The sequence below is a fragment of the Notechis scutatus genome, chromosome 2 (genome assembly GCF_049901735.1).
Source record: "Notechis scutatus isolate UNSWTSFEM ecotype Mainland chromosome 2, rNotScu1.2, whole genome shotgun sequence".
NCBI classification, from domain to species: Eukaryota; Metazoa; Chordata; class Lepidosauria; order Squamata; family Elapidae; genus Notechis; species Notechis scutatus.
Window position 1 is genome coordinate 266,063,530 of NC_142010.1, and position 27,373 is coordinate 266,090,902.

Below are 27,373 nucleotides of genomic sequence, written 5' to 3' on the forward strand. Positions count from 1 at the left end.
GAAAACTCAGACAGAAACATAAAAAATAAACACAGATGGCTGATGCTTCATTTAACACCTTTATAAACATAATAAGTAGATTTTACAAACCAGTTGTAGATTTCTCCAACGTGGAGCAAACTCAGACAGAAACATGTTGCAAGTGCAGAGCAGAAACTCAACTCAAGAGCTCAGAAACAGACATCAGTTTCATTTTAGTTCAGCAGGCAAGCCGAGGAGAGAAGCAGTTTCATTTCCAGTAGACAGACTCAACGCTCAACATAGCTTCAGAGCTTAATATAGAGTCACACCTAGGCTACTTCTAGTTTCAGTTTCCAAACTGTCTTCATTGGCTGACCTTGTTACCAAGCTCTGTTCCAGTTCATGAACATACTCTGACATCCTCCCATAAAGCAGAAACTCCTGATCGGAGGGAGCCGATCGAGAGAACAGACTAGGGGAAAAATGATAGCCGTCTTCCAATGTTTGAGGAGCTACCCCAAAGAAGAGGAAAGGGTCAACCTGTTGTCCAAAGCAACAGAGGGCAGGAGGAGAAAGAATGGATGGAAACTGAACAAAGGAGAGAAGCAACCTGGAACAAAGGAGAAACTTCCTAACAGTGAGGACAATTAACCAGCGGAACAGCCTCCCACCAGAAGCTGTGGGTGCTTCAACACAAGTTTTCAAGAAGAGACTGGAAAGCCACCTGTCTGAAATGATACAGGGTCTCCTGCCTGAGCAGGGGGTTGAAAAACCTCCCGCCCCCCCCCCCCCCTTTTTTTCTTTAAAATAATCAAAAACTATTTTTTTTTGAGGGGTTGCGGCCCCCCCCCCTTTGAAAAAAAAAAAAAAAAAAATTAAAAATTAAGCCACCCCCCCACACAGACTAGAAGACCTCCAAGGTCCCTTCCAGCTGTGTTCTCTTCAGAAACCTGCTTTTTTCACAACAAAACGGGGCTCGAGATGATTTTCCTGCATTTTAACTGCCACCTCCTTCCCAATGCTTGCCAGACGATTCCGGGAACCGAGGAAGGTTTGGCCTAGGGCAAAGAGACACGCTGTTCTTGTCTGAAACCCTGTTGTGTTTGTGTATGCGTGTTTGTGTGTATGTGTGTGTGTGTGTGTGTGTGTGTGTGTGTGTGTGTTCATTCTGTCACCTCAGACCAAATCAGCCTCAGGGACTATGAATGAAGCGCTTTCGTTGTGGGCTCTGCCAATATTCCCTTCAAAACAACAGGGAAGGTTCCCGTTACAGATTCAAAAGCGAACTTTGATTTCGGTTTGGAAATATTTACCCATCCCTGTTCTAAGTAAATAGGTCTTTTTTTTGGGTAGGGGAAGGTAGGGCTTATATTAGAGGCACACATAAAAGATGCTAGGGCAGTGATGGCCAACCTTTTTTATCGTCGCGTGCCGAAAGTACATGCGCGTGTGTGTGCCTGCACCCCTAATGCAATGTGTGCACGAACCTCCCCCACTCCCTGCACATGCCCATGCGACCCTCCCATGTGCCGCGCACCTCTGCGCATGCCCATGTGTCTCCCGTGCCCTTGCCTCACCCCCTGCGCACGCGCGGCAGATACCTGACAATTGGCTGGCTGGCGGGAGGCACGCGTGCGTGCACAGTGGATCTGTCCCAGGCAGTGGCTCGTGTGCCGGCAGAAATGGCTCTGCGTGCAACTTCCAGCATGTGTGCCATAGGTTCGTTATCATGGTACTAGGGCTTATTTTCAGGGAATCATCTGTCTAACTATCTACATTCCTACCAATCTACCTACCTACCTATGTACCTATCTACCTACAATATCTATCTGTCTGTCAGTCTGTTGGTCTGCTGCCTACCTAACTACCTACCTATATATCTACCAATCTACCTACCTACTTACCTACGTACATACCCATCTTATTGCATTATCTCTCTCTCTCTCCCTCCCTCTCTCTATCTAGCTACCTACTTGCTTACTTACCATATTTACCCATCACTGTTCTAAGTAAATAGCTGTTTTGGGGGTAGGGCTTATGTTAGATGTATATGCAAAACATGCTAGGGCCTATTTTCAGGATAGGTCTTATTGTGGGGAAAATAAGTCTTATTTTGGGGGAATAATCCGTCTAACCTATCTATCTATCTACATTCCTACCAATCTATCTACCTACTTAGCTACCTGTACCTATCTACCTACAATGCCTGTCCGTCTATCTCTTGGTCTATCTGTTTGTCTGTCTACATATCTATTTATCTACCAATCAACCTACCTACCTACCTACTTACTTAGGTACATACCCATCTACTTGCAATATCTCTCTCTCCCTCCCTCTCTCTGTCTAGCTAATTACCTGCTTACTTACCATATTTGCCCATCACTGTTCTAAATAAATAGCTCTCTATGCAGAGATTTGCATCTCAAAGCGAATGTAAAATATCAACTATAGTACATTGATGTTTCTCAACTGTGGCAATTTTAAGACGAGGGGGAACTTCAACTCCCAGAATTCCCCAGCCAGCCATTCTGCCTGGCTGGGGAATTCTGGGAGTTGAAGTCCCCCCCCCATCTCAAAGTTGCCACGGTGGAGAACCTCTGAATGATACGAACCATTTCGTTAGTTTATACACTTACGTATATCTTAACCACAACTGAAGCAAATCCTTGGTAGTTTACACAAGATAGACAAAATTATAGCATTCACGGTAAAATAAAATAAAATAAGGAAACAGTTGAAGAGAATGATGATGTTACCTAGGTTGGTCATGAAATGTCTGCAAGAAAACAATCCACCTGAGACCCTCAAGGATTCCACAGTCCTCCTCCTCCTCCTCCTCCTCCTCCTCCTCCTCCTCCTCCTCCTCCTCCTCCTCCTCCTCCTCCACTATTTAACCCTGAGCTGCAAATATTCTTTTCCATAGGCGTTCCAGTTTAAAATATTTTCATTTCTTTAGTTCTTAGTTCTTTTTCTGGGCCAACTCTGATCCAAGAGCAAGGCCTCTGGCATCATCTCTTCTCTGGTTGCTGCTGGAAAGTTGCTGCCTTTTATATGTATATAAGATAAAAAGCCTCTCTGTGATTTTTTTTTCCTCCTTTGTCACCAACAATTGGATAAGTGTAATTAGTGGAGATGAGCAAATGGCAAATTTGCATTCCAGACCTTTTTTTAATGAGCACAAGGATGAATGGCTGGCTGGTCCTTTAATGATCCCAGGCAGTTTCTCGCTGGCTCATTCCTCTGTCATTGTACATTTTCAATTTCTGCTGCTCTGAAAAACTGCTCCACGCAACCCTGGGTTAAGCAAGATTCTTCGGCCCAGCGCCTCTCATGGTGCTCGGCATTCTTCTTACAGTGTCAGAGACCCATTGAGGTCATCCAACCCTATCCCTACTCAATATAGGAACCCCAAGTGGGTGAGTTGTAGTCCTACCCCAGAAAGCCACCTGGGGGACTTGCGGCCAATCACTCTCTCTCTCAGCCCAAACCTCCTTACAAGGCTGATACAAATGTGTGTGTGTGTGTCTGTGCGTGAGTGTGATATATATGTAAATATAAAAATATAAATATAAATATAAATATAAATAATATAAATATAAATATCATATATATATATATGATAGAAAAATATAGATACAGTAGATAGTGAGTTGCTGTAGGTAAATAGGTAGATAGGTAAGTAGGTAGATTGGTAGATGGATAGGTAGGTGGGTGGGTGGATGGATAGATGATAGATAAAGAGATAGAGTTTCTTGTTATAGAAGGTAGATAGGTAATAGGTAGGTCGGTAAGTAGGTAAGTCGATAAGTCGGTAGGTAGGTGATGGATGGATAGGTAGATAGATATGAGAGAGAGAGAGAGAGAGATGGATAGAGATGATGGATAGTGTTTTGATGCAGGCTTCATCAAACGTAATGAATATCAAACTTGTTTTAAAAGCAAAACCTATTTCATTGCAACACTGGGAATTGCTTTCATTCCCAGCCAGAACTAATCTTAAATAGTTCCCCAAGATAAGCACACGCCTTTCAGTGCCGTGGAATGTTGCCGAAAACAGAAGTGTCCAATTAACTATAACAGAAACCAACCGAAGTACCAGAAAAAACCAACCAGAGTACAAAGTGCTTCAAGGAGGACTCAGAATCTATCGAACGACTTTGCTTCCTGCAAAGGTTTTGTCATCTTGGCCTGACTTTTATGCCTTATGGGAGGGGCAATCACCTCCCAGCCTTAATCCTGAGTTGCCCCCTTTTTTTCAGCTGCTCTCGCCTTCTAGCAGTTCTGTGCAGATGCTCACTGGGAACAGGCTCCCCTTGTTCCTCTGCCTTGCTGCTACCAGACTCTGAAGGCTCTGGAGGCAGCACCCCACTCCCAGATGGTCCTAGCCCCTTGTCTGCATCAGATCCAGGACCATCCGAGTCCTCTCCAGACTCCCAGACTGATCCCCGTTCTTCCCCACTGTCCAATTCCGCTGCCCGGCTGCACCAGCTGCCAGCGAACCACAACAGATGATAGATGATAGATAGATAGATAGATAGATAGATAGATAGATAGATAGATAAAGACGGAGGGAGGGAGGGAGAAAGAGAGAGAGAGAGAAAAAACCTTACAACCAGCAGAGACTTACTGGCAAAAACAGGAGGTTCCTCCCCCCCTTTCACTCTGCATTTGTCTCCTTTCTCAAGCCCCCCTGTTTCCGACTCAGCCCCTGCTCGATGACCCCTTATTGTCCCTCTCAGCCTGTCTCTGGCAGGAGGAGAAGGAAAAAAGTGGGTCAGGCATCACACCCAGGGTCCCTGTTTCTTGCCTGGAAGGGAACTGTTGTGGTCCACTGGTGGCCTGCGGAACTGGCAGCAGAGTCGGACAGTGGGGAGGAACATGGGCCAGTCCTGGAGTCTGGAGAGGGCTCGGATGAGGGTCCTGCATCCGACACAGAGATGGGGCCAGGGCCATCTGAGAGTTATGTGCCGACTCCGGAGACTCCAGAATCTGACAGCAGTGAGGCAGAGGAACAGCGGGAGCCTGTTCCCAGTGCATGCTTGCACAGAGCTGCCAGAAGGCAAGAACAGTTAAGACAAAAGAGGTGACTCGGGAGTAAGGCTTGGAGGTGATTGGCCCATCTATCTATCTATCTATCTATCTATCTATCTATCTATCTATCTATCATCTATCTATCTATCTATCTATCTATCTATCTATCTATCTATCTATCTATCTATCATCTATCTATCTATCTATCACCTACCTACCTACCTATCTACCTACCTACCTAACTACAGTATTTATCTGTCTGTTGGTTGGTCTGTCTGTCTGCGTACCTACCTACTTACCTGGTTATAGGGATTCCTGCTTGAGCAGGGGGTTGGACTAGAAGACCTCCAAGCTCCCTTCTACCTCTGTCGTTCTGTATTGTAGTGCCCTGTTTCACCTTCCCCCAAATAACTCCTGGCCACCAAAACATGGCCTGCTCCAGTTTTGCGCGTGAAATAATATCCTGCTTAAATGGAAGAGAATCCGAATTGCACAGGCACTAAATCTAAGTTTAAGCACAGAGAAACCATTGAGAGAGGCATAAATCTGGAAGAAAACCCTATTGTTCTCTCTTTCTTTGGTAAAAATGTTTTCCCACCTGCTCGGTTTTTCCAGGGCGATGATGAAATAAATACTTTTGACTGACTAACAGCCCTTTGTTCAAAATGTTGGCAGGCCTTTCGGTCAGAGGTAGGAAAAAGGATTTGGCCCCCGCTGAGGATGCCATCAACAGCACCGTAGAAACATAGAAACACAGAAAACCAACCGCAGAAAAAGACTCCGCGGTCCCTCGGCCCTTTGAGTTGTTTTCTTTGCTTTTTAGTTTGCAGGTAATCCTTGACGTGACCCCAGCATTTAGGTTGCCAAGCGAGACAGTTAACCGTTAAGCAAGCTTTGCCCTGTACTACAAACTTTCTCGCCCCAGTTCTTAAGTGATTCACTGCAGGTGCTGTGTGAGTAATACCGCTGTTAAGCAAATGACTTTGTGCCAATTCATAAAACATTTTCTATGCCCATTTTATAGTTGCCAACAGAAAAGGGTGGGGGAAGGAGTTTGAAAGAGCAGCCCAGCAGTTTGGAAGCGAAAGTGCATACCATGCATAAACAACTCTAAGTTGCATCAACAGAGGGATACAATCGAGATCAAGTGAGGCACTAATACCACTCTACAAAGCCTTAGTAAGGCCACACTTGGAATCCTACATCCAGTTTTGGTCACCACACTATAAAAGAGAGGTTGAGACTTTAGAAAGAGTGCAGAGAAGAGCAACCAGGATGATTAGGGGATTACTGGAGGCTGAAACATACAACGAACGGTTGCAGGAACTGGGCCTGGCTAGTCTAGGGAAGGGAAGGACCAGGGGAGACAGGAGAGCAGCCTTCCAGTATTTCAGGGGCTGCCCCAGAGAGGAGAAAGGGGGTCCAGCTATTTTCTAAAGCAGTGGTAGCCAACCAGTGGGACAGGGACTACTGGTGGTCCGCAAAAAAATTTTGGTGGTCCGCAGAGAAATATCACCCCCCAAAGAATTAATCCAGGCTGCGTGGGAACACAAGGCTACGCCACCCACATGGCCCATGGGAACACAAGGCTTGCATCGCTTGCATTGCGAACAACATGAGGTAGTGGGGGGGGGGGGAGTGTGGAGGGAGGAACTTGCCCCACTCGCCCCACACACTTCGCCTGGCTACCAGGCTGCTTCTTTCCGCTTCTTTCTTCTTCTGCTTTTGGTTGCACGCAAGGAAAGCAGGAAAAGCCTTTCTTTCTCTCCCCCAACTCCACCAGAAATGAATCTTTGGGACTCTGTAAGGCCTCCTGCTTCAAGATGCTGCGCCAGCACGACAAGCCTCACAAAGACTCATTTCTGGCAGAGTTTGAGGGAGAGAAAGAAAGACTTCTGCGGCTTCTGCTGCTTTCCTTGCATGAAGCCAAAAGTCTCTCTCTCTCCCTCCCTCCCTCTCTCCCTGAGAACGGAGCTGGAGACAGTATCCCGCGATCCCAAATAAAGAATGATCGATCGGTTGGAAAACAGGGTGGGGAATTTTCGTGCAGACTTTTTTGGGGGATTTTTCCAGGGTCTCTGGTCCATGGGATTTAAAATTATGAGTTTGGTAGTCCCTGAGGTCCGAAAGGTTGGCGACCCCTGTTCACCCGAAGACCAGACAAGGAACAATGGATGGAAACTGAACAAGGAGAGATTCAAGGCCTAGAAATAAGGAGGGATTTCCTGACAGTGAGAACAATCAACCCATGAAACAGAAGTTGCCTTTGGAAGTTGTGGGAGCTTCATCCCTGGAGGCTTTCAAAGAAGAGACTGGACTGCCATTTGTCAGAAATGGTGTAGGGTCTCCTGCTTGGGTGGAGGGGGTTGAACTAGATGACCTACAAGGTCCCTTCCAGCTTTGTTATAATCTATTAAGCCCCAGCAGGGCCCCAACCAGATGGCGGGGATTTGGCCGAGATAAACCAATTAATACGGTTTGCTGAGCCTGCCCTACAGCTACGCTGGATGAAGCTGCTAGAGAGAGGAGGCAGGGGACGAGAAGGGTGATCTTGTGGCACCTTCTGCTTATTGCAGAAACAAGTGAATGCTGAAATTAACGCCACTCAGCCTGGTGCAGAGGATGACGGTCGCTTTGCAACAGGTGAAGTGCTACCGGATTCGCTTCCAGGGCAGGAGTAGGATTCATAAATCCCAGCAACCGGTTGCTGGGTGGCCGTGGTGGTTGTGGCCTACCGGAACTTCCTGTTTCTGGCTTCCAGCGAGCCTCCAGAGCCCAGGGGAGGCCGTTTTTGCCCTCCACAGGGTCCAGAGGCTTCTCCCAGGCCTCTGCGAGGGCAAAAACAGGGTGGCCCACCGGAACCAAAAACAGGTCCCTTGGACGACTTCTGGTACATCCAGGAGGGCCGTTTTTCGTCCTCCCTGTCAACTCACATAAAACATCCCTATGCCTGTTTTAGTAGTTGCCATTAAAAGGGGGGGAGGAAGGAAATTTGGAAGAGCAATTGAAAGCGACAGTCCATTCCAACTCTTCTCTTCAAAAGATTGTAACTAGACTACCAGAGCTTTTGCCCGTGAATATATTTAATTGGAGAATGTGATTGATGACACCCAGCCCGTGAACGGGCTCAGCTGGAGAATCTGATTTATAGCAATAGCACTTAGACTTATATATCGCTTTATAGTGCCTTTCCAGCCCTCTCTAAGCGGTTTACAGAATCAGCATTATTGCCCCCAACAATCTGGGTCCTCATTTGACCCACCTCAGAAGGACGGAAGGCTGAGTCAACCTGGAGCCTGGTGGGATTTGAACTACTAAATTGTAGGCAGCTGGGCTGCAGAAGTAGCTTGCAGTACTGCACTCTAACCACTGCGCCACAGAGGCTCCTATTTGAGGCCCCTTTATGACACACCCAGGGGGGAGGGGGGAAACAGGGTCACATGTGACTGTAAATTATGTAGGCCAGAGTTGGCTTCACGCAGGGCAGTGCCAGTAGGTCGCCTCTAATGGATTCTTTGAAGTTTTTTTTTGAAGTTTGGCTCGAGAATCATGATTTAATTAGGGCGATTGCTGGAATCCTGACACTCCCAAGGGTCCGGAGGCTTCCCCCGGGCCTCTGGGAGGGCAAAAACAGCCTTCCCCGGGCTCTGGAGACTCTCCCCGGACTTCCTGAAGGCCCATTTTCCCCCCTCCCAGAGCCTCCATGCAGACCCTGCCCTTACCTGCATTGTGTGGAGACTCCTGGGAGGGGTACGGTGGATGGGACCAGCTAGTCGGCTGAAATACCGGTTCAGCAAACCAGATGTAACTGTAACATCCAGTTCGGCCAAACCGGTCCGAACCGGTAGAATCCCACCCCCTGTTTCGGGGCCTGTAGCTAGCGGGATACCCGCCGTCCTGATTCAAGATGCAGGCTGCTTTCTGAGAGCTTCCGGTTTGAAGGGCTTCGGCGACAGACAGAAATCCACGATCGTGTGCGGTTTCTGTCTGGGCTCGCCGCTGGAGCGCCCCGAGCCGGCTGGTTTCGGGCTAAGCCACCCCGTAGAAGTGGTGAAGAGGGGGGAGACTGCCAGCAGGGTTGAGGAGAGCCGCATCTCTCCTCCCCAGCTGGCCATTACTCCCTTTCCCGAAGGCGGTTGCAGCAGTGGTCAGAAATGGCCACCACAAAGAAGAACTCGGCCGGAAAAGAATGTGCAGGAGGAAGATAAGAAGTGAAACTTTTGGCTGACTGGGTTAAATTGTAAAAGCAACAACTAAGGTACCCTGGAATTTAAACTTACAGAAAATAACATCGCTCCCAAAGAAGAGTCGGAAGCAGTGAAGGAAAGTGAAAAGGGAAAGGTTTGGCTTTTTTCCCCTTCTCTCTCCTTCTCTATACTGACAACTAAGAGACTTAAATAAGAAATCGGAAAAATCTGCTTTGACATCAATAGGCAATTAAGCTGAAACTAAAACAAAATGCTAAAGGGATAATAAAGATTTCTGGACATTAAAAACTTCCTTTTTCATAAGCAGGAAAGGAGAGAAAAAGAATAAGGGCAGGATCTGGAAGAGGGAGGAGACTGCCTGGAATTAAAAAGAATCTAAAGTAGAACTTCAACAAGACTTCTAAAAGATACATTTTAACTGAAACTTTGCAACTAAATAGTAACCCCAGGAAGAGAAAGTGAAAAAAAAAGAGCAAAAAAGAAACAGCTTGCGTGTATTTGGATTATTTGGTGATCTTTGGATTCTTGGTTATTACATTTGAATGACTAAAATCAATTGGGTGGTTGTTTAAAAATTTATACAATGGCACCACTTCTGGATGAATTGAAAATGGAACTTAAAAAGTACAAAGAAGGTGCACAAGAAGGGAAGGGTTCTTTTGGCTTCGTTTTTCAATTCTTAGAAATGGAGATTGGGAACTATGAGAAACAACAAGAAACGACTGCAAAACAAGAAGACTGGGACAAAGAAGAAGCCATCTTTAATGAACAAGCAATTTTATGTGGGGAAGAAAAGGGAAAGGGGGGAAAGAGAATGGAGAATTTAAGACTTAAAAAAACAACCAAAGAAAAGAAAAATAATTCGAAAAATAAGTATAATACTGGAAAGCAACAGAAAAGGGGGATACAGAAGAGAGAAATAGAGGTAGAGAGACAAGGGGGTAAAAAGGGGAGAGAGAAGAAGAGAGGGAAGAAGGAAAGGAAAAGAAGTTACAAAGGACCGGAACAAGATATAGAGAAACAGGACCTATTTAGAGATAATGGGTGAAAATCTAACTGAAAAAGGGATTCTGTAAAGGTACATAAGATTGTATTGTTATATTAGTAATAGCAATAACTTTAGAAAATTGGAAACAACGTATGATTAAAATGAGGGATAAAATAGTGTAATTTAGTGAAATGTTTGTGAATAAAATAAATGAGAAAATTGAATTAGGAAGGAACGGGAACATTTTAATTAGTTAATGTTTTATAAAATATAAGTGAAGGGGGGGAATTAACATGGAAAGCTTATAATTGTTCCCATAGAAGTATGACATTTAATTAAAAAGTAATGTTAAAGATGTTAAGACTTTAATGAATATTAATGTTAGTGATAGAATTGAATTGGAATGGAATGTTGTTTTAATTATATACATTATTATTTTTTCTTTTTTTAAGAATACAGTGTGTATTTTAAGAATGTACCAAGCAGAATCCAAATGGAAGTTATGTATTATATTGAACGTTACAACTTTAGGGAAAAGATATAAAGGCGTCATACTCCAATCAGTAATTACAGGAGAAATTTTGTTTAATTAGAAAAATAATAGATAATTGAAACAGGACAGACAAAAAATATAAATACAATTATTTGAATTGAGATGAGATGAGATAATTAAAATAAAATTGAGAAAATTAAAAGAGGGGAGAAGCTATGCAGAAAATGTAAAATAGTAATAAGATATGGAATAGAATATAAAAATGAGCATGAACCTGAATTTGTGTCTGTACGAAGAAATGTAACCCGGGATTATGCTACTTTCAAAAAAGATGTTTTATTTGTATTTTTTTTCTCTTTGTGAAAACTCAAATAAAATTTACAAAAAAAAAAGAAAAAGATGCAGGCTGCTTTCTCTCACCCTTCAATCACCTCCGATGATCCCCATTGTATTTACCTGGCCTCTTGCTCACACACAATACAGGTCGTCCTTGACTTACGACCATTCCTTCAGTGGCCGTTTCCAAACAGACACGTCAGAAGAGGGGAACCTCCCTCTTATTTGTTAAAGCGAGGATAACAGATAACAGATCATCAGAGTTTGAAGGGACCTTGTAGGTCATCTAGTCTAACCCCCTGCCCAAGCGGGAGACCCTACACCATTTCTGACAGATGGGAGTCCAGTCTCTTCTTGAACGTCTCAAGTGATGAAGCTCCCACAACTTCTGAAGGCAACTTCTCTTCCACGGGTTGATTGTTCTCACTGTCAGAAAATTCCTCCTTATTTCCAGGTTGAATCTCTCCTGGATGAGTTTCCATCCATTATTCTTTGTCTGGCCTTCAGGGGTTTTGGAGAATAGCTGGACCCCTTCCTCCTCCTCTCTGGGGCAGCCCCTCAAATATCGGAAGGCTGCTATCATGTCTCCCCTGGTCCTTCTCTTCCCTAGACTAGCCAGACCCAGTTCCTGCAACCGTCCATCACATGTTTTAGTCTCCAGTCCCCTCATCATCCTGGTTGCTCTTCTCTGCACTTTTTCTAGAGTCTCAGCATCTTTTTTATAATGTGGTGACCAAAACTGGGTTTTTCTTGCCTAAGTGTACGACTTTCCTTTTCTCTACATTGAATTTCATTTTGTTAGATACAAATATCAGCAACACGGCTGCCAAGCCCAGGGAAGGCTGGCTGGGCTGGTTACGATTTCATGCCTTTTTAGAAATGTTGCTGAATGAATTTTGTCCTCATATAAAATAGAAATGAAGGAGTGGTGCGGTGGCCTAGAGGTGGAGCTCTCGCCACCACAGTCAGGAGGCTGTGAGTTCGATCCCAGGTAAAGGCAGATATTTCTCTCTCTGGGCACACAGAGAATATAGCTGCTGGAAAAAAACACCACTCCACATTGGTGACAGGAAGGGCAGTAAGCCAGTAAACACTCCACTAGCTCCATTCAGTTGCCCAGACTCCACCCCACAAGGGATTATGGGGTCATTAAAAGAGGATGATGATAAAATATAAATGAAGCTAAAGACAATAACTAGAGAAGGGAAAAGAAGGAGGAAGGAAAGGTGAGGTCGAGGACAAAGGGGGGGAAAAGAAACAGTGACTTCTAACTATTTTCAGTATGAAATAGAGTTACATTTATATATATAAATACCCCTCACGCATCATCACAAAATCTCCAGAACCGTAAAGCCTACAAACTTGAAATTGGGCCCGTAGGTTCCTCTTGGCTTCTAGGGGCTCACTAAGAAAGGATTTTATCAAATGATCATCAGAGCATTTAGAGTATTTCCTATATTATTATTATTATTATTATTATTATTATTATTATTATTATTATTATTATTATTATTATTATTATTATTAACATGCTCTGATACTAAGGAGTTCTACTCCCCCTCCCCACCTGAGAAGAAATCTCTTCCAAATGCAAAACACAAGCAGAGGAGTTTCAGTTTCACAGCACCAAGCAGCTTTAGTACAGAACAGTTGAGCTAAGCCATGCCCAGGCTCCTTGCTGTCTCCTTCTTGCTCACACAGCAAATACTGTTTCAGTTTCCAAACAGCCCTCAACTCTCTCACACACTGACAGGATCCTAGCCAGGTGAATACCAATGGATGCTGGTAGGCAGAGGCAGAATTTCCCCCCTTTTTTTCCTCCCCAAAAACTAAGCCCAACCACATAGTTTCGTAGTGAAGCACTGGTATCGAGCTTATATTCTAGCCATTGGTATAACAATGAACTAATAATCATCGGGACCTAAAATCACAATTTCAATTCCCCACCCCTCTGTTTTGAGTAGGAAGTCTAGAAGCCGCCCCCAACTAGAAACAAAACCAGATACATTATTTTCCTTAATTAAAACAGTTGATTTTGCCCTCTCTGCCAGCTCTGTCACTTTTTCCACTGTGGGAATTGACGTGCCTTCCCCCCTTTTTTTTCCGCATAAAAAAATTCTGTCTGCAATCAGCATGCAAAACAAGAAAGATCCATTTTTTTCTCTCTCCTAAGATCTTTCTCTCCAGCAGTTCTAAAAGGAAAACCTCTAGTTTCTAGTGGTATGTTTGTTCTGAAGCTCTTCTGAATCAGAGCATGAATCTGGGGCCAACTTTTGTTGGCTTTATCACAAGTCTAACACATAGGGCTTTTTTTTTAAAAAAAACAAAAACAACCCACCTTCTTTATAATTATATTTCCAGTTGATTTATGGAAGGGTCATTGTGTGGGACATGAAGGTCTTGGGCTGTGAGAAGAGGAACTCTGGTTCCAAAGCAATTAGTCAGTCCAACTGTGGGGAGGGGAGGTTCTTGGAGGGAGGAGGGAACACCACATAGACTGTCCTTGGCTCTTGGGACAAAGGCAGGATGGGAAGATTGCACAGATAGCAGGGGTTGGGAATGATTTTCATAATGAGAGAGAGGGAGAAAGAGAAAGAATGTGAAAGAGAGAGAGAGAGAGAGAAAATAAGAAAGAGAGGACGAAAGAAAGAGGAAGAAAGAATGAGAAAGAGAGAGAACCAGAGAATGACAGAGCAAAAGAATGAGAAACAGAGAGAGAGAACATGAAAGACGGAGAATAAGAGAGAAAGAATGAGAAATAGAAAGAGAATGAGAGAAAGAATGAGAATGAGAAAGAAGAGAGAGAGAATGAATGGGAGAGAATGAGAAAGAATGAGAAACAGAGAGAAAGAACATGAAAGAGAGAGAATAAGAGAGAAAGAATGAGAAAGAGAAAGAGAATGAGAGAGAAAGAATGAGAATGAGAAAGAATGAGAAACAAGAGAGAGAGAATGAATGGGAGAGAATGAGAAAGAATGAAAAACAGAGAGAGAGATCATGAAAGAGGGAATGAGAAAGAATGAGAAACAGAGAGAGAGAACATGAAAGAGAGAGAATAAGAGAGAAAGAATGAGAAATAGAAAGAGAATGAGAGAAAGAATGAGAATGAGAAAGAATGAGAAACAAGAGAGAGAGAATGAATGGGAGAGAATGAGAAAGAATGAGAAACAGAAGAGAGAGAACATGAAAGAGAGAGAATAAGAGAGAAAGAATGAGAAATAGAAAGAGAATGAGAGAGAAAGAATGAGAATGAGAAAGAATGAGAAACAAGAGAGAGAGAGAATGAATGGGAGAGAATGAGAAAGAATGAAAAACAGAGAGAGAGATCATGAAAGAGAGAATGAGAAAGAATGAGAAACAGAGAGAGAGAGAACATGAAAGAGAGAGAATAAGAGAGAAAGAATGAGAAATAGAAAGAGAATGAGAGAGAATGAGAATGAGAAAGAATGAGAAACAACAGAGAGAATGAATGGGAGAGAATGAGAAAGAATGAGAAAGAAGAGAGAGAACATGAAAGAGAGAGAATAAGAGAGAAAGAAAGAGAAAGAGAATGAGAGAGAAAGAATGAGAATGAGAATGAGAAAAGAATGAGAAACAGAAGAGAGAGAACATGAAAGAGAGAGAATAAGAGAGAAAGAATGAGAAAGAGAATGAGAGAGAAAGAATGAGAATGAGAAAGAATGAGAAACAAGAGAGAGAGAATGAATGGGAGAGAATGAGAAAGAATGAGAAACAGAAGAGAGAGAACATGAAAGAGAGAATAAGAGAGAAAGAATGAGAAAGAGAAGAGAACAAGAAAGAAAAGAATGAGAATGAGAAAGAATGAGAAACAAGAGAGAGAGAATGAATGGGAGAGAATGAGAAAGAATGAGAAACAGAAGAGAGAGAACATGAAAGAGAGAATAAGAGAGAAAGAATGAGAAAGAGAAAGAGAATGAGAAGGAATGAGAAACAGGAGAGAGAGAACATGAAAGACAGAGAGAATGAAAGTGAGAGAATATAAGAATGAGAATGAGAAAGAATGAGAAACAGAAGAGAGAGAACACGAAAGAGAGAGAATAAGAGAGAAAGAATGAGAAAGAGAAAAAGAATGAGAATGAGAAAGAATGTGAAGCAGAGAGAGGAGAGAGAGAACATGAGAGAATGAAAGAGAGAGAGAAAAAGAATGAGAGAGAAGAGAGAGAGGGAGAATGAAGGAGAAAGAGAATGAGAGAATAAGAGAGACAGAAAGAATGAGAAGTAGAAAGAGAATGAGAGAGAAAGAATGAGAGAGAATGAGAAGGAATGAGAAACAGAGGAGAGAACATGAAAGACAGAGAGAATGAAAACGAGAGAATATAAGAAAGAGAATGAGAAACAGAAAGAGAGAGAAAGAATGAGAGAAAGAATGACAAACAGAGAGGAGAGAATACGAAAGAGAAAGAGAGAGAGAGACGGAGAATGAGAAACAAAGAATGAAAAGAATGAGTTGGGGGGATGGAGGGATGAACGAATGAACCCAGGGAGCTCTGATCAGCCGGAGTCCAGGAGAAACAGGTGCTGAGCAGGGAGGATCATGGCCGGAGGAGCTGGACATGTCCCCAACTCGTCCAGCCATTGCCTGGAGCTGTGGGGGGGGATTCACAGTTTGGCAGCTCCAAGCCAGAAGCCCTTTCCAATTTGCTGCAGATCATGCCCAGAGGGTGCCAGGCTCCGTCCGTGCTGAGAAAGAGATCCTCGGGAAAGGAAGGACTCGGTGTCCAGGGGTACGTTGTACGTGTGTGTTCTCAGCCGAGCATTAGGAATCTCACACTCCCCCGCTGGATAATAACCCCCCACTGGAACAGTTAAGTGGCCCCAGATGTTTAATAGCTGCTCCATTAAGGCCGACGGAAGGCGGAGGCAGAATTACAGGCTGCCTGACATTCGTGGCATTGCCTGTTCCCTGGGGGGGGGGGGGGGTTCATTACAGGCATCCAAGTCCCTCCATCCATAATCAATCAGAAGAGAGCCTGGAAGGGACCCTTGGAGGTCTTCTAGTCCAACCCCCGGCTCAAGCAAGTGATCTTATACCGTTTCAGACAGGTGGCTGTCCAGTCTTTTCTTAAACCCCCTCCAGTGACGAAGCGCCCACAAACTTCTGAAGGCCACTTCCATCCCACCAGTTAATTGTCCTCAATGTCAGAAAGTTCTAGGTCGCTTCTCTCCTTGATGAGTTTCCACCTGTTGCTTCTTGTCCTGTCCTTCGGGGGGGCTTTGGAGAATCCTTTGATCCCCTTTTTCTTTGGGGCAGCCCTTCAAATATTGGATGACTGCTAAGCATCATGTCAATCCTCGTCCTTCTTTTCATTAAACTAAACTTACCCAGTTCCTGCAACCGTTCTTCGTGTGTTTTAGTAAAGAACAGGACAGTTGAAAGGGACCTTAGAGGTCTTCTAGTCCAGCCCATTTCAGATCCATAGCAGTCCAGTCTCTTCCTGAAAGCTTCCCGGGATGAAGGTGCCACAACTTCTGGTGGCAAGCCGTTCCCCTGGTTAATTCTTCTCCCTGTCAGGAAATTTCTATTTTGTTCCAGGTTGCTTCTGTCCTTGATTAGTTTCCAGCCCGTTGCTTCTTGTCCTGCCTTCCGGTGCTTTGGAGAATAGCTTGACCCCCCTTCTTCTTTGGGGCAGCCCCTCGAAATTCTCTAGATTAGCCAAACCCAGATTTTGCCACCGTTCTTCGTATGTTTTGGTCTCCAGGTCTCTTTAATCCTCTTCGTTGCTCTTCTCTGCACATTTTTTTCCAAAGTTTCTTCAAAATTTCATGAAAGCCAGCGTGAAAGTTAAATGCCAGTCAGTATGAAACGGAAGTTTCTCCTTCGTTCCAGGTTGCTTCTGCTTGATGAGTTCCCATCCGTTGCTTCTTCTCCTGCCTTCTGGGGCTTTTGGAAAACAAGTTGACCCCCCCCACACTTCTTTGGGGCAGCCCCTCAAATATTGGAAGACTGCTATCCTGTCCCCCCACCCCCCACCCCAGTCCTTCTTTTCTCTAGACTGGCCAACTCCCAATTCCTGCAACCGTTCTTCATATATTTTAGTTTTTATTGATTGATTGATTGATTTGATTTGCCAACCGCTTACAAGATAATAGGTATAAGTATAAACATGAGTAGGAGTACAGGAAATAGGTACGAATAAATGGGGACAATGGGACAGGGACGTAGGCACGATGGTGCCCTTATGCACGCCCCTTACAGACCTCTTAGGAATGGGTATTGTCTCCTTTCCTTTCCTTTCTTTTCCTTTCCTTTCCTTTCCTTTCCTTTCCTTTCCTTTCCTTTCCTTCCTTCCTTCCTTCCCTCCCTTCCCTTCCCTTCCTTTCCTTTCCTTCCCTTCCTTCTTTCTCTTCCTTCCTTCCTTCTTTCCCTCCCTAGCCTCCCTTCCTCCTTCCTTCTCCTCTTTCCTTCCTTCCTTCCTTCCTTTCCTTCCTTCCTTCTTTCCCTCCTCCTCCTTCCTTTCCTTCCTTCCTTCCTTCCCTTCCTTCCTTTATTTTTATTTATTTTTATTTATTTGTTTTATCAATCCACAAGACAATAGGTATGAGAATAAACATGATTAAGAGTACAGGAAATAGGTACGAATAAATGGGGACAATAGGACAGGGATGGTAGGCCGATGGTGCCCTATGCACGCCCTACAGATCTCTTAAGAATGGGTATTGTCTCCTTTCCTTTCCTTCCTTCCTTCCTTCCTTCCTTCCTTCCTTCCTTCCTTCTTCTCCTGCTTCCCTTCTTTTCTTTCCTGCCTCTATTCTCTCCTCTCTTCCTCTCCTCCCTCCTCTCCTCTCCTTCCTTCCTTCCTTCCTCCTTCCTTCCTTCCTTCCTTCCTTCCTTCCTTCCTTCCTTCCTTCCTTCCTTCCTTCCTCCCTCTCCCTCCCTTCTTTTCTTTCCTGCCTCTATTCTTTCCTCTCCTTCCTTCGTTCCTTCCTTCACCTTCCCTGTTCTCCCTCCTTCCCCCTTCCTTCTTTCCTTCCTTTATTTTTATTTATTTACTTGATTTGTCAATCACTTACAAGATAATAGGAATGAGAATAAACATGAGTAGGAATACAGGAAATAGGTACGATTAAATGGGGACAGTAGGACAGGGACGGGAGGCACGATGGTGCGCTTATGCACGCCTCTTGCAGACCTCTTAGGAAAGGGGCGAGGTCAGCAGTGGATAGTCTGAGGTTAAAGGAATGGGGGGGTTGGAGGATGTAACAACAGAGTCAAGTAGTGCATTCCAGGCCTTGACCACGCTGAAGTCACACTTTCTACAGTCGAGTTTGGATGATTGCAGAAGAAGCCACAACGAGCCTGGGTCACAGCCACTGGCCTTCCTCTCCTCTCGAGTAGGCGCTGGTGAGGACCTGCCATTGGTGCCAAGCCCGGGAGGCCCAGGGCCAAGGGGGAAGGAAGGGGGGAGCCCAAAGTCACCCGGCCTTTGATATCTGGCGCATTAATTGAGCAGCTTGCGCTAATCACCCTGCGCAGATGCCCAGGCTCTCCCGCTGGCTGGCAAATGGGCCCAAACGGCTGCGGTTCCGGTTCAGCCGGCCGCATCCTGTGACTTGCCATCTGTGGCAAGGGCGGGAGACGTTGTGAGATGTGGAGGGTGTGTGTGTGTGCCGAAGCTACAGGGGTCTGCAAGGGCAAAGATCATCGTATGATACGTTCAGTGGGAGAAGAGAGTGTTTGTAACTCAGAGTGGAACTGTGGGCTCCGAGCTTTTCTTGCAAACATTTCATGACCCAACTAGGGATGTGGCATGAAATTGCATGCTCTGGTCATCAAGAGTAGCACGTTCTCAGAATAGGCTGCCCTGGATGGTCCGTTATGGAAATGGGAAAAAAAAGAAAAAGAAAAAAGGATGGGAAAACAGAAGAATTACACTCCTCTCTCAGATATTGCTGAGTCCAGTTTCCAGCTTTTGAATTTTGAAAACTGACCCTTGGTATGGAAGGAAGGGAAGGAGGGAGGGAGGGAGGAAGAAGAGGAAGGGGAGGTCGTGGTATGGAGACATGCCGGAAGTAAGGAATGCAGCTCAGCGGAAGGAAGACTTCTTAGTTTCCAGCAATCCATCAGACTAGAGTTGGAAGGGACCTTGGAGGTCTTCTAGTCCAACCCCCTGCTCAAGCAGGAGACCCTAGAGTACCATTTCAGACAGGTGGGTGTCCAGTCTTTTCCTAAAAAGCTCCAGTGATGAAGAAGCACCCACAACTTCTGGTGGGAGGCTGTTCCACTGGTTAATTGTCCTCACCGTTAGGAAATTTCTCCTTAATTCGAGGTTGCTTCTCTCCTTGGTGAGTTTCCATCCGTCGTTTCTTGTCGTGCTTTGTGGTGCTTTGAAAAATAAATGGACCCCCCTTCTTTTGGGGGGGCAGCCCCTCAAATATTGGAATACTGCTATGATGTCCCCCCGCTTGGTCCTTCTTATCTCTAGACTGGCCAAACCCAAATCCTGCTATTGTTCTTCACATGCAAGAAAACTACCAAGCCCAGAGAGCACCAAAGACCCCACAGTCCTCCTCCTCCTCTTCCTCCTCCTCCTCACAAGACCCCCTTCCTTCTAGCATTGATGTTACCCAGTTAGTTCGCAAAACATTTGCAAGCCCAGAGAGCACCAAGGACCCCACAGTCTTCCTCCTCCTCCTCCTCCTCTTCCTCCTCCTCTCCCTTCTAGATGTAGTACATCTTCAGTGCTAGAACAGGGTGGGGTTTACTATTTATGAAGACGAATCTACGTGGCCCAGAGCAACATTGCAGGATCCAATCTGGGTCAGTCACCAGCACCAGCGGTTTTCACTTCCAAGCTTTCAGATTTTACTTTTTATATACAAGTGGCTTGCCCTAGAGAGCAAAGCCCCACTCCCTTCTAGCACTGATGATGTTCCCTAGTTGACTCATGAAACGTCTACAAGAAAACAACCAAGCTCAAAGAGCATCAAGGAGGCTCGGATCTCCTCCCAGCCTGAGGATGGTGGCTCACGAGTCACCCCAGACGACACAAACAAAGCGCCGTTGTCTCAGCGGTCATGTGTAGGACATGTGTGGTTTTGTGAGCGTTGCAATTTGGAGGAGCACAACGCCAGCAATCCTCTGGCCCCAGCTCAGGTTTCGGCTTCCCGTTTGTAAAAACAGAACGAAGCAAAAAATTGTGCTGGCTGGAGAATTCTGGGAGTTGAAGTCCCCAAGTCTTAAAGTTGCCAAGCTTGGAGACCTCTGGATTAAGGATTTGGGGGGTCATGGCTTTTGACTGCCAACCGTTGTTTGTGGATCCCGGTTTTCAGTCGACATGAAATCGGTTTCAATGGTTACAGTGGATTTTGTAAATTACATTGCTTCTTTTCATCCTTCTGTCTCTTTGTCTTTGGTCCTGGGTAATTCATGGCAGTGCGTGGCTGTGGTTGTGGTTGTTGTTAGATGTGTGGCTATTGTTATTCCCAGAAGTTGGAGAATCATTCTGGCTGTCATTTCTTGTGTCCTTTTTTTTATTGCGGTTTCACCGATTGGGTCATCCTAGCCCAGGTGTCAGCAACTTGTGGCTCTAGAGCTGCATGAGGCTCTTTGGGCCCTCTGCTGTGGCTCCCTATTGGGTGATCCTACCACTGGCTGGCCCCTCCCCTCACCCTCCCCTCCCAGTGTCCCAGTCACTCCTCGCCTGGCCTGAGAAGGTAAAATACAAAAAACCGAAATGAGAGGGAGGGAGGGAGGGAGGGAGAGGGAGAAAGAGAGAAAGAAAGAGAGAGGGAGAAAGAGGGAGAAAGAGGGAGGGAGGGAGAGAAAGAAAGAGGGAGGGAGAGGGAGAAAGAGAGAAAGAGGGAGGGAGTGAGAGGGAGGGAAAAAGAAAAAGGGAGGGAGGGAAGGAGGGAAAGAGGGAGGGAGAGAGAGACGGAGGGAGGGAAAGAGAGAGGGAGGGAGAAAGAGAGAGGCCCATTTCCCACAGAAAACACCGGGACCCACAAAACCTGCGTAGGCATTGTGGGAGGTGAGTGGGTCATGTGACTGGGTGGGAGTGACATTGAGTTGGCCACGCCCACCCAGGTTTTGAGGCTCCCGGTGTTTTCTGTGGGAAATGGGTCCAAATGGCTCTTTGATGTTTAAGGTTGCAGACATCCTAGCCCGATTCATCACTCGGCAGTCCTGCACAAACTGATCCACAGAGTTAATTCCCTAGCCAAGTGAACCAGGTTTAACAAACTCAGTCCTGTCCTCCTCGTTGGGGGTACCTCCTTTTAAGACCCACCACCATCAAACAACATACACACAGGCACAACACACACGCTGTTGTGCCCGTCGGAGTCTGAATCCGAGGAAGAAGCCAGACAGCTGACAGTGGGAGCATGGCTCCGTTGGCTGTGGAGGAAACTGGGGAAGGGCACAGTCCGGCTGGGCAGAGCAGGGGAGAGGTAGAACAAGGGAGAGGGAGTTCAGAGGAAGACCCAGGTCCACCCCCTCTTCATCCTAGGGCATGCAGGGAGGAACGGAGAGCAACATGGGTTGCATGGCTTACGAGGGAGGAAAGGGCCCTGATTCCCTTCAATAGCCACACCTGGGAAGACTGTCGATAAGAAAGGCAGGCTTCTGGGAGCAAATGTGACTTTATCCTGTGTTGCCGTGGCTTATCTGTGTTCCTGGTGTCTTCCCAACTGTGTGAGTTTTGCCGTGCTTTCAACCCTGCAATTCCTTCTCCTGCCCTGTCAAGCTAATTACTTCAGTTTGGTTTGTTTGGACTTTAAGTTACAGTTTGTGTGTCCCTTGTTTTGGACTTAATTCTCTGCAACCAAAGGCTGTTCCTAGGAGAGTATTTCTCCAGCCAGAAGGTAACCAGGACCTTGGGGCAAAATTGGAGATAATAAAGGGACTCTTCCTGCTTATCTGACTGTGTTGCCTTTGTGCCACGCCCCTTTGGGTCATCACACACGCACACAACGCTCTATAACGCCCGCTTTGCACAATCGTCCCAACGTTGTTCTTTGCAAACGGGGAAATGAGATGGTGACAACTTTGCGTTTCTCTCGTTGCAGGAGAAAAAGGGACAAGAGATCCAGAAAGGGCCCGAAGTGGAGATCGCAAAACTGGACAAACTCCTGAATTTGGTGAGAGAACCGGCACCCAAAACCAGCAAGTGAGCCACATCCAACCTGCCCCTTTCCCTTTCCCTTCCCCCGGCAGGGAAGCACCGAAGTCCAGGCGCGAGAATGCCGGGACAGCAGCCGTGGGTGGCCGGCTGTGCCAAAGCGGCCTCGGGAAACACATTTCCAACACAAAGAGGCTTTTTTTGTTGTTGTTGTTCAAGGGTTTTGTTTGCATGCAGAAAAAATAAAAGTGGAGATTTGACACCGTCCAGCTGCACAAATGTCCTCCTTTCCCCGAGGCCCAATTCTTTTACAAAGAGCCAGTTTGTACGGGCAACCAATGCCCGTGCTTGGCCAAGCCTTACCCCGCCCACGGTTCGGGGATCTGGGCGAAATGGAGATCTGAAAACTCGGATTTCTTTCTCACCCTCTCAGGCTTCGAGTGATCACCTTCTCTTTCTCTCTTCTAGGCTAAAAAAATTCCCCTTTGAATCAAATGTCAATTTGAGTAAATTCTCCATCATCCAGGACACGGTTGTCCCCTAAGGGGCTTTTTCCAAAGCAAGCAACTGGACTGGTTGCTTGTTTGTTCCTTGAAAAACTGGTTGGGAGGGAGGAAAGGAAAGGAAGGAAGGAAATGGGAGGGAGGAAAGGAAGGAAAGGGAGGAAGGAAATGGGAGGGAGGAAAGGAAGGAAATGGGAGGAAAGAAGGAAATGGGAGGGAGGAAAGGAAGGAAATGGGAAAGAAGGAAAGGAAGGAAGGAAATGGGAGGAAAGAAGGAAAGGAAGAAGGAAATGGGAGGAAAGAAAGGAAGGAAATGGGAGGAAGGAAAGGAAGGAAATGGGAGGAAGGAAAGGAGGAAGGAAATGAAGGAAATGGGAGGGAGGGAGGAGGAAAGGAAGGAAATGGGGAGGAAGGAAATGGGAGGAAGGAAAAGAAGGAAATGGGAGGAAGGAAATGAAGAAAATGGGAGGAAGGAAGGAAGGAAATGGGAGGAAGGAAAGAAGGAAATGGGAGGGATGAAGGAAAGAAGGAAATGGGAGGAAAGAAAGGAAGGAAATGGGAGGAAGGAAAGGGAGGGGAAGGAAATGAAGGAAATGGGAGGAGGGAGGGAGGGAGGGAGGAAAGGAAGGAAATGGGAGGAAGGAAATGGGAGGAAGGAAATGGGAGGAAGAAAAGAAGGAATGGGAGGAAGGAAGGAAGGAAGGAAATGGGAGGAAGGAAAGGAAGGGGAGGAAAGAAAGGAAGGAAATGGGAGGGAGGGAGGAAAGGAAGGAAATGTGAGGAAGGAAATGTGAGGAAGGAAATGGGGGAGGGAGGAAAGGAAGGAAATGGGAGGGAGAAAAGGAAGGAAATGGGAGGAAGGAAATAAAGAAAATGGGAGGAAGGAAAGGAAGGAAATGGGAGGGATGAAGGAAAGGAAGAAGGAAATGGGAGGAAGGAAGGAGGGTGGAAGAAAAGGAAGGAAGGAAATGGGAGGAAGGAAAGGAAGGAAATGGGAGCTGGATGGGAGGTTGCAACAGCCTTTATACACACAGGCACCCAGCGTGCCTGCCGGCTCTTGACTTAAGACCACAAGCGAGCCCCAGATTCATGTTGCTAAGCGAGACACTTCATAAGGGAGTTTTGCCCCATTTTGCAACCTTGCTGCCCACATTTGTTAAGCGAATGACTGCCGTCATTAAAGTAGTGACACGGTCGTTAAGTGAAGCTGGCTTCCCCATGGGCTTGGCTTGGCAGATGGTCGCAAAAGGGGATCAGGTGACACCCCCCCTTCCCCCGGGAAGCTGCGCCTGTCATAAATACGAGTCAGTTGTCAAGTGGCTGAATATTTGATCACGTGACCACGGGGAAAGCTGCAGCGATCGTAAGGGTGAAAAACGGTCATCAGTCCCTGTTTTCAGTGCCAGCGTAGCTTGGGACGGTCATTAAACGAACCGTTGTGAGTCAAGGACTACCTGTACGCCCTTCGTATCCCTCCAAGGAGCTGAAGGTCCCTTTCAAAAAAAAAAAAAAAAAACACCACAGTTTTGAGAAAAAAAAATCCAGATTTTATTTTGCAGCTTGGAATATTTTCGAGAGAGGAACCATGGGGGGTCCTTTATAAGCCAGGAAAGTCGGTCCTGGACAAGGAGGGTCAAAGGGCTGCCTCCAAGGAAGACCCCAAGAGCTCTGGCTGAGGGAGACCCCCTCCGTCCTCCCCCGGAGGCCCGGCCAGGATCCGAACCCACGTCCCAGGCCTTCCACAGGGGCCCCACTGAACACTGACAGAGCCAGCTGCTTCTATACAGAGAATGAGCAAAAGCCCCTTCCTTCCAGCTCTGATGATGTTCCCTAGCTTGGTCATGAAAGGTCTGCAAGAAAACCACCCACCTCAAAGAGCACTATGGACCCCCTCCTCCTCCTCCTCCACACTCTCCTACGCTGATGATGTTACTTAGTTGGGTCATGAAAGGTCTGCAAGAAAACCACCAAGCTTAGAGAGCTCCAAGGACCCCCACGGTCCTCCTTCTCCTCCTCCTCCACACTCTTCTAGCACTGATGTTACCTAGTTGGGTCGTGAAACGTCTGCAAGGAAATCCTCAAGCTCAGAGAGCACCAAGGACCCCAGAGTCCTCCTCCTCCTCTTCCTCTCCACAAACTCCACACTCTTCTAGCATGGAGGCTGTTGCCTAGCTGGCCCGTGAAACGTCTGCAAGAAAACCATCCCGCTCCGACAGAACCAAGGACCCCCAACTCCTTTCCCTTCCCTTTGGCCTGCTGAACGGGCCTGTTTCTTGGAGCCCTTGGGCTGCCAGCCCCTCTCCTCCCTGCCCGATGGGAGGAGGGGGCCAGGGGACCGAAGGGACCCCAGCCGTCCGGCCTCTGTCTGGCCCCTCTGGCTTCCATCCCCATCCGCACCCCTTTCCCGTCTCTTCCCAAACTCTCCCAATCGTCCATCCGCTTTGAGGTAGTTAGCCCTGGACCCCAACTCGGCTCCCCCCCCGTGAGGAAAAGCAACATCGAAGGAAGAGGTGGGGGTCAGGAATTAGCCCTATCCTCCCCTCCGGGGGGCAACTCGGTGAGGTGTCTTCCCTCCTCCTCTTTCCCCCCATCCCTGACGCATCTCCTGCGCCCGAGTTGTCCGTTCTCCCATCCTTGGACCAGCTCCCCTCTGATCCCAGCACCGGCTGCCTTCAGGCCTCTCCCTCTCCCTCTCTCTCTCTGCCAGCTGGAAGGAGAGCGGGAGAACCTCTTGGGGGCCTCCAGAACCGCCCAAGGCTGGCATCAGAGGAAGGACTCCGAGCTGCTCCTCCACGGCGGGGCTGGCCTCCATCCCAAGAAGACCCACCGGGAGTCACCATGGCTGTGAATCCTTGAAGGCCAGCAGATTAGCTCTGGGTGGCTTTTCCACCTGGTTGGTCCTCTCCTCCGTTCCCGAGTCTCACCTCCGTCGCCCATGGCACCGAGACCCTGCTGGTCCACCAGACGAGGTGGCACCTGTTGTGGCCCACCGGCAGCGGACGGAGCTGGCAGCAGAGTCGGACGGTAGTGAGGAGGTTGGGGAGGAACCAGGGCCAGTCCTGGAGGCTGAGGAAGGCTCTGCATCAGAGGCAGAGATGGGGCCAGGGCAGGCTGGCAGTCATCAGCTGCCTTCGGGCTCAGACAGCAGTGAGGAGGAGGAGCAGCTGGAGCCGGTTCCCAGCCTGTGCATGCACAGAGCTAGCAGAAGACAAGAACCATTGAGAAAGCAGGGTTGACTCAGGAGTAAGGCCACACCTTGGAGATGATTGGCCCCTCTCATAGGACATACAAGAGGAGCGAACGGGATGTGAGCTTTTGCAGGAAGCAATTATTTCGTCTGGTCGATTCAAGCTCTGAAAAGCTTCTGTTTGACTCGGTGTCAAGTTTGGCCTTGCTCTGCCTTTGGCCATTCGTTCTCTGGCCGCATTCCAAGTGCGATCAAGTGAGTAAACACCCCCCTGAATATGAAAGCCTTGCAGGCTGGGAATGAACACAATTCACAGCTGTGGGAAATAAAAGAGGTTTTGCCGGGAACTAAGATTGTGTTTTCCGCTTTCTAAGGAAGCCTAGATCGGAACAAAAGATAGGCGGTGTGTAGGACACGGTCCCCAAAAATCCAGATAGGGGCCACAATGAAGTTCCACGTGGGTTTTAGGTGCAAAGCAGGTCAAAGTTGCATTATCGGGTCGAAGCTGAAATCGCCCTCGAAGGGAATATTTGTAGCTCAAGGATGAACTCTGGGGTCCTTGGAGGGGTTTCCTTGCTTTCTTCTTAAGGAAGCCTCGGTCAGAACCAGCACCATCGGGTCAAGGCTGCAGAAGGTACCTCTCTTCGTTGCCCCTCTCGTCGGACTCGGAAGGCGGACTCTGGTCAGGGCAGGATGGAGTCCGGCAGGCCTTGCAAAGGATGACCACCAGGGCCAGGATGAGGAAGGCGATGACACAGTTGAAGGTGATGGCGATCACGGCCCCCGTGGAGAGGCCCATGCTGGGTCATGGGGCTCCAGGTGCGTCCTTTCCTGGTGGGTTTGGCGTGCCCACAAGGGAGGAGGCCTCCTTGGCGGCCAAACCTATCAAGCCATCCAGAAATGACGGGAAGGAGAGTTGGGGGAAAAGGGGCCTTGGAGGTCTTCTAGTCCAACCCCCTGTGCTTGAGCAGGCGGCCTTATGCCATTCCGGAACAAACGCCTGGCTGATCCTCTTCTTTAAAAAAAAAAAAAACCTTTAAAAAGGACGGCACGTGATCTCCCGGGATGTTGAGGTGGCTCGGAAGACGAGCAGGTTTGGGTCAGGAGGATGGGCTACGGAGTAGTTCTTCTGCCCTCGTTCAGCCCCAAGAGGTCCCTGGGGTCACCTGTGCAAGAAAAGAAAGGCTGAATTCGGGAAGGGTCGCCCATCCAACCTGGTTAGCTCAGTGTTTCCTTTGACCGCTTTAAGGGGTGTGGATTTCAACTCCCGGAATTCAATCATTCCAACTCCCATAAGCGGAGCTGGCTGGGGAATTCTGGGAGCTGAAATCCACACCCCCTTAAAGCGGCCAACCTTGAGAAACACTGCATTAGATACGGAAGTGATTCAAATCCCACCAGCTTTGGATCCGACAGCATTCTCAGCTGGGTTAAATCAACCTCTTACCTACTCCATTCCGGCTTTCCAGGTCTGGCTTTGCGCTTTGCACTTTGCACATGCCCCTTGCACAATAGCACAACATGGCCCTGAAACCAAGCTCATTTTGCACCCTCTACCTGTACACTGAATCTCAGACACTCCAGT

At 47.0% G+C, this 27,373-nt stretch overlaps 2 protein-coding genes across 3 annotated transcripts in view; one reads left to right on the forward strand and one right to left on the reverse strand.

Annotated features, from left to right (window-relative positions):
- DNAI1 (dynein axonemal intermediate chain 1) overlaps positions 1-22,365 on the forward strand; it is a 148,110-nt gene extending 125,745 nt beyond the window's left edge. For both annotated transcript variants that reach the window (XM_087958757.1, XM_087958756.1), the window contains one exon: positions 22,046-22,365. In XM_087958757.1, the coding sequence (XP_087814883.1) occupies positions 22,046-22,150 (105 nt within the window). In that variant the 3' untranslated portion in view covers positions 22,151-22,365. The remainder of the gene's footprint in view (positions 1-22,045) is intronic.
- Positions 22,366-26,338: 3,973 nt separating this feature from the next.
- ENHO (energy homeostasis associated) lies at positions 26,339-26,698 on the reverse strand. The gene has a single exon (XM_087958716.1). It carries the CDS (start codon positions 26,585-26,587, stop codon positions 26,408-26,410), a length of 180 nt encoding a protein of 59 aa, XP_087814842.1. The 5' UTR covers positions 26,588-26,698; the 3' UTR covers positions 26,339-26,407.
- Positions 26,699-27,373: the final 675 nt, after the last annotated feature.

Coding starts and splice junctions, on each gene's coding strand:
- ENHO (XM_087958716.1), bottom strand. CDS start 26,587: ATGGGCCTCTCCACGGGGGCCGTGATCGCCATCACCTTCAACTGTGTC.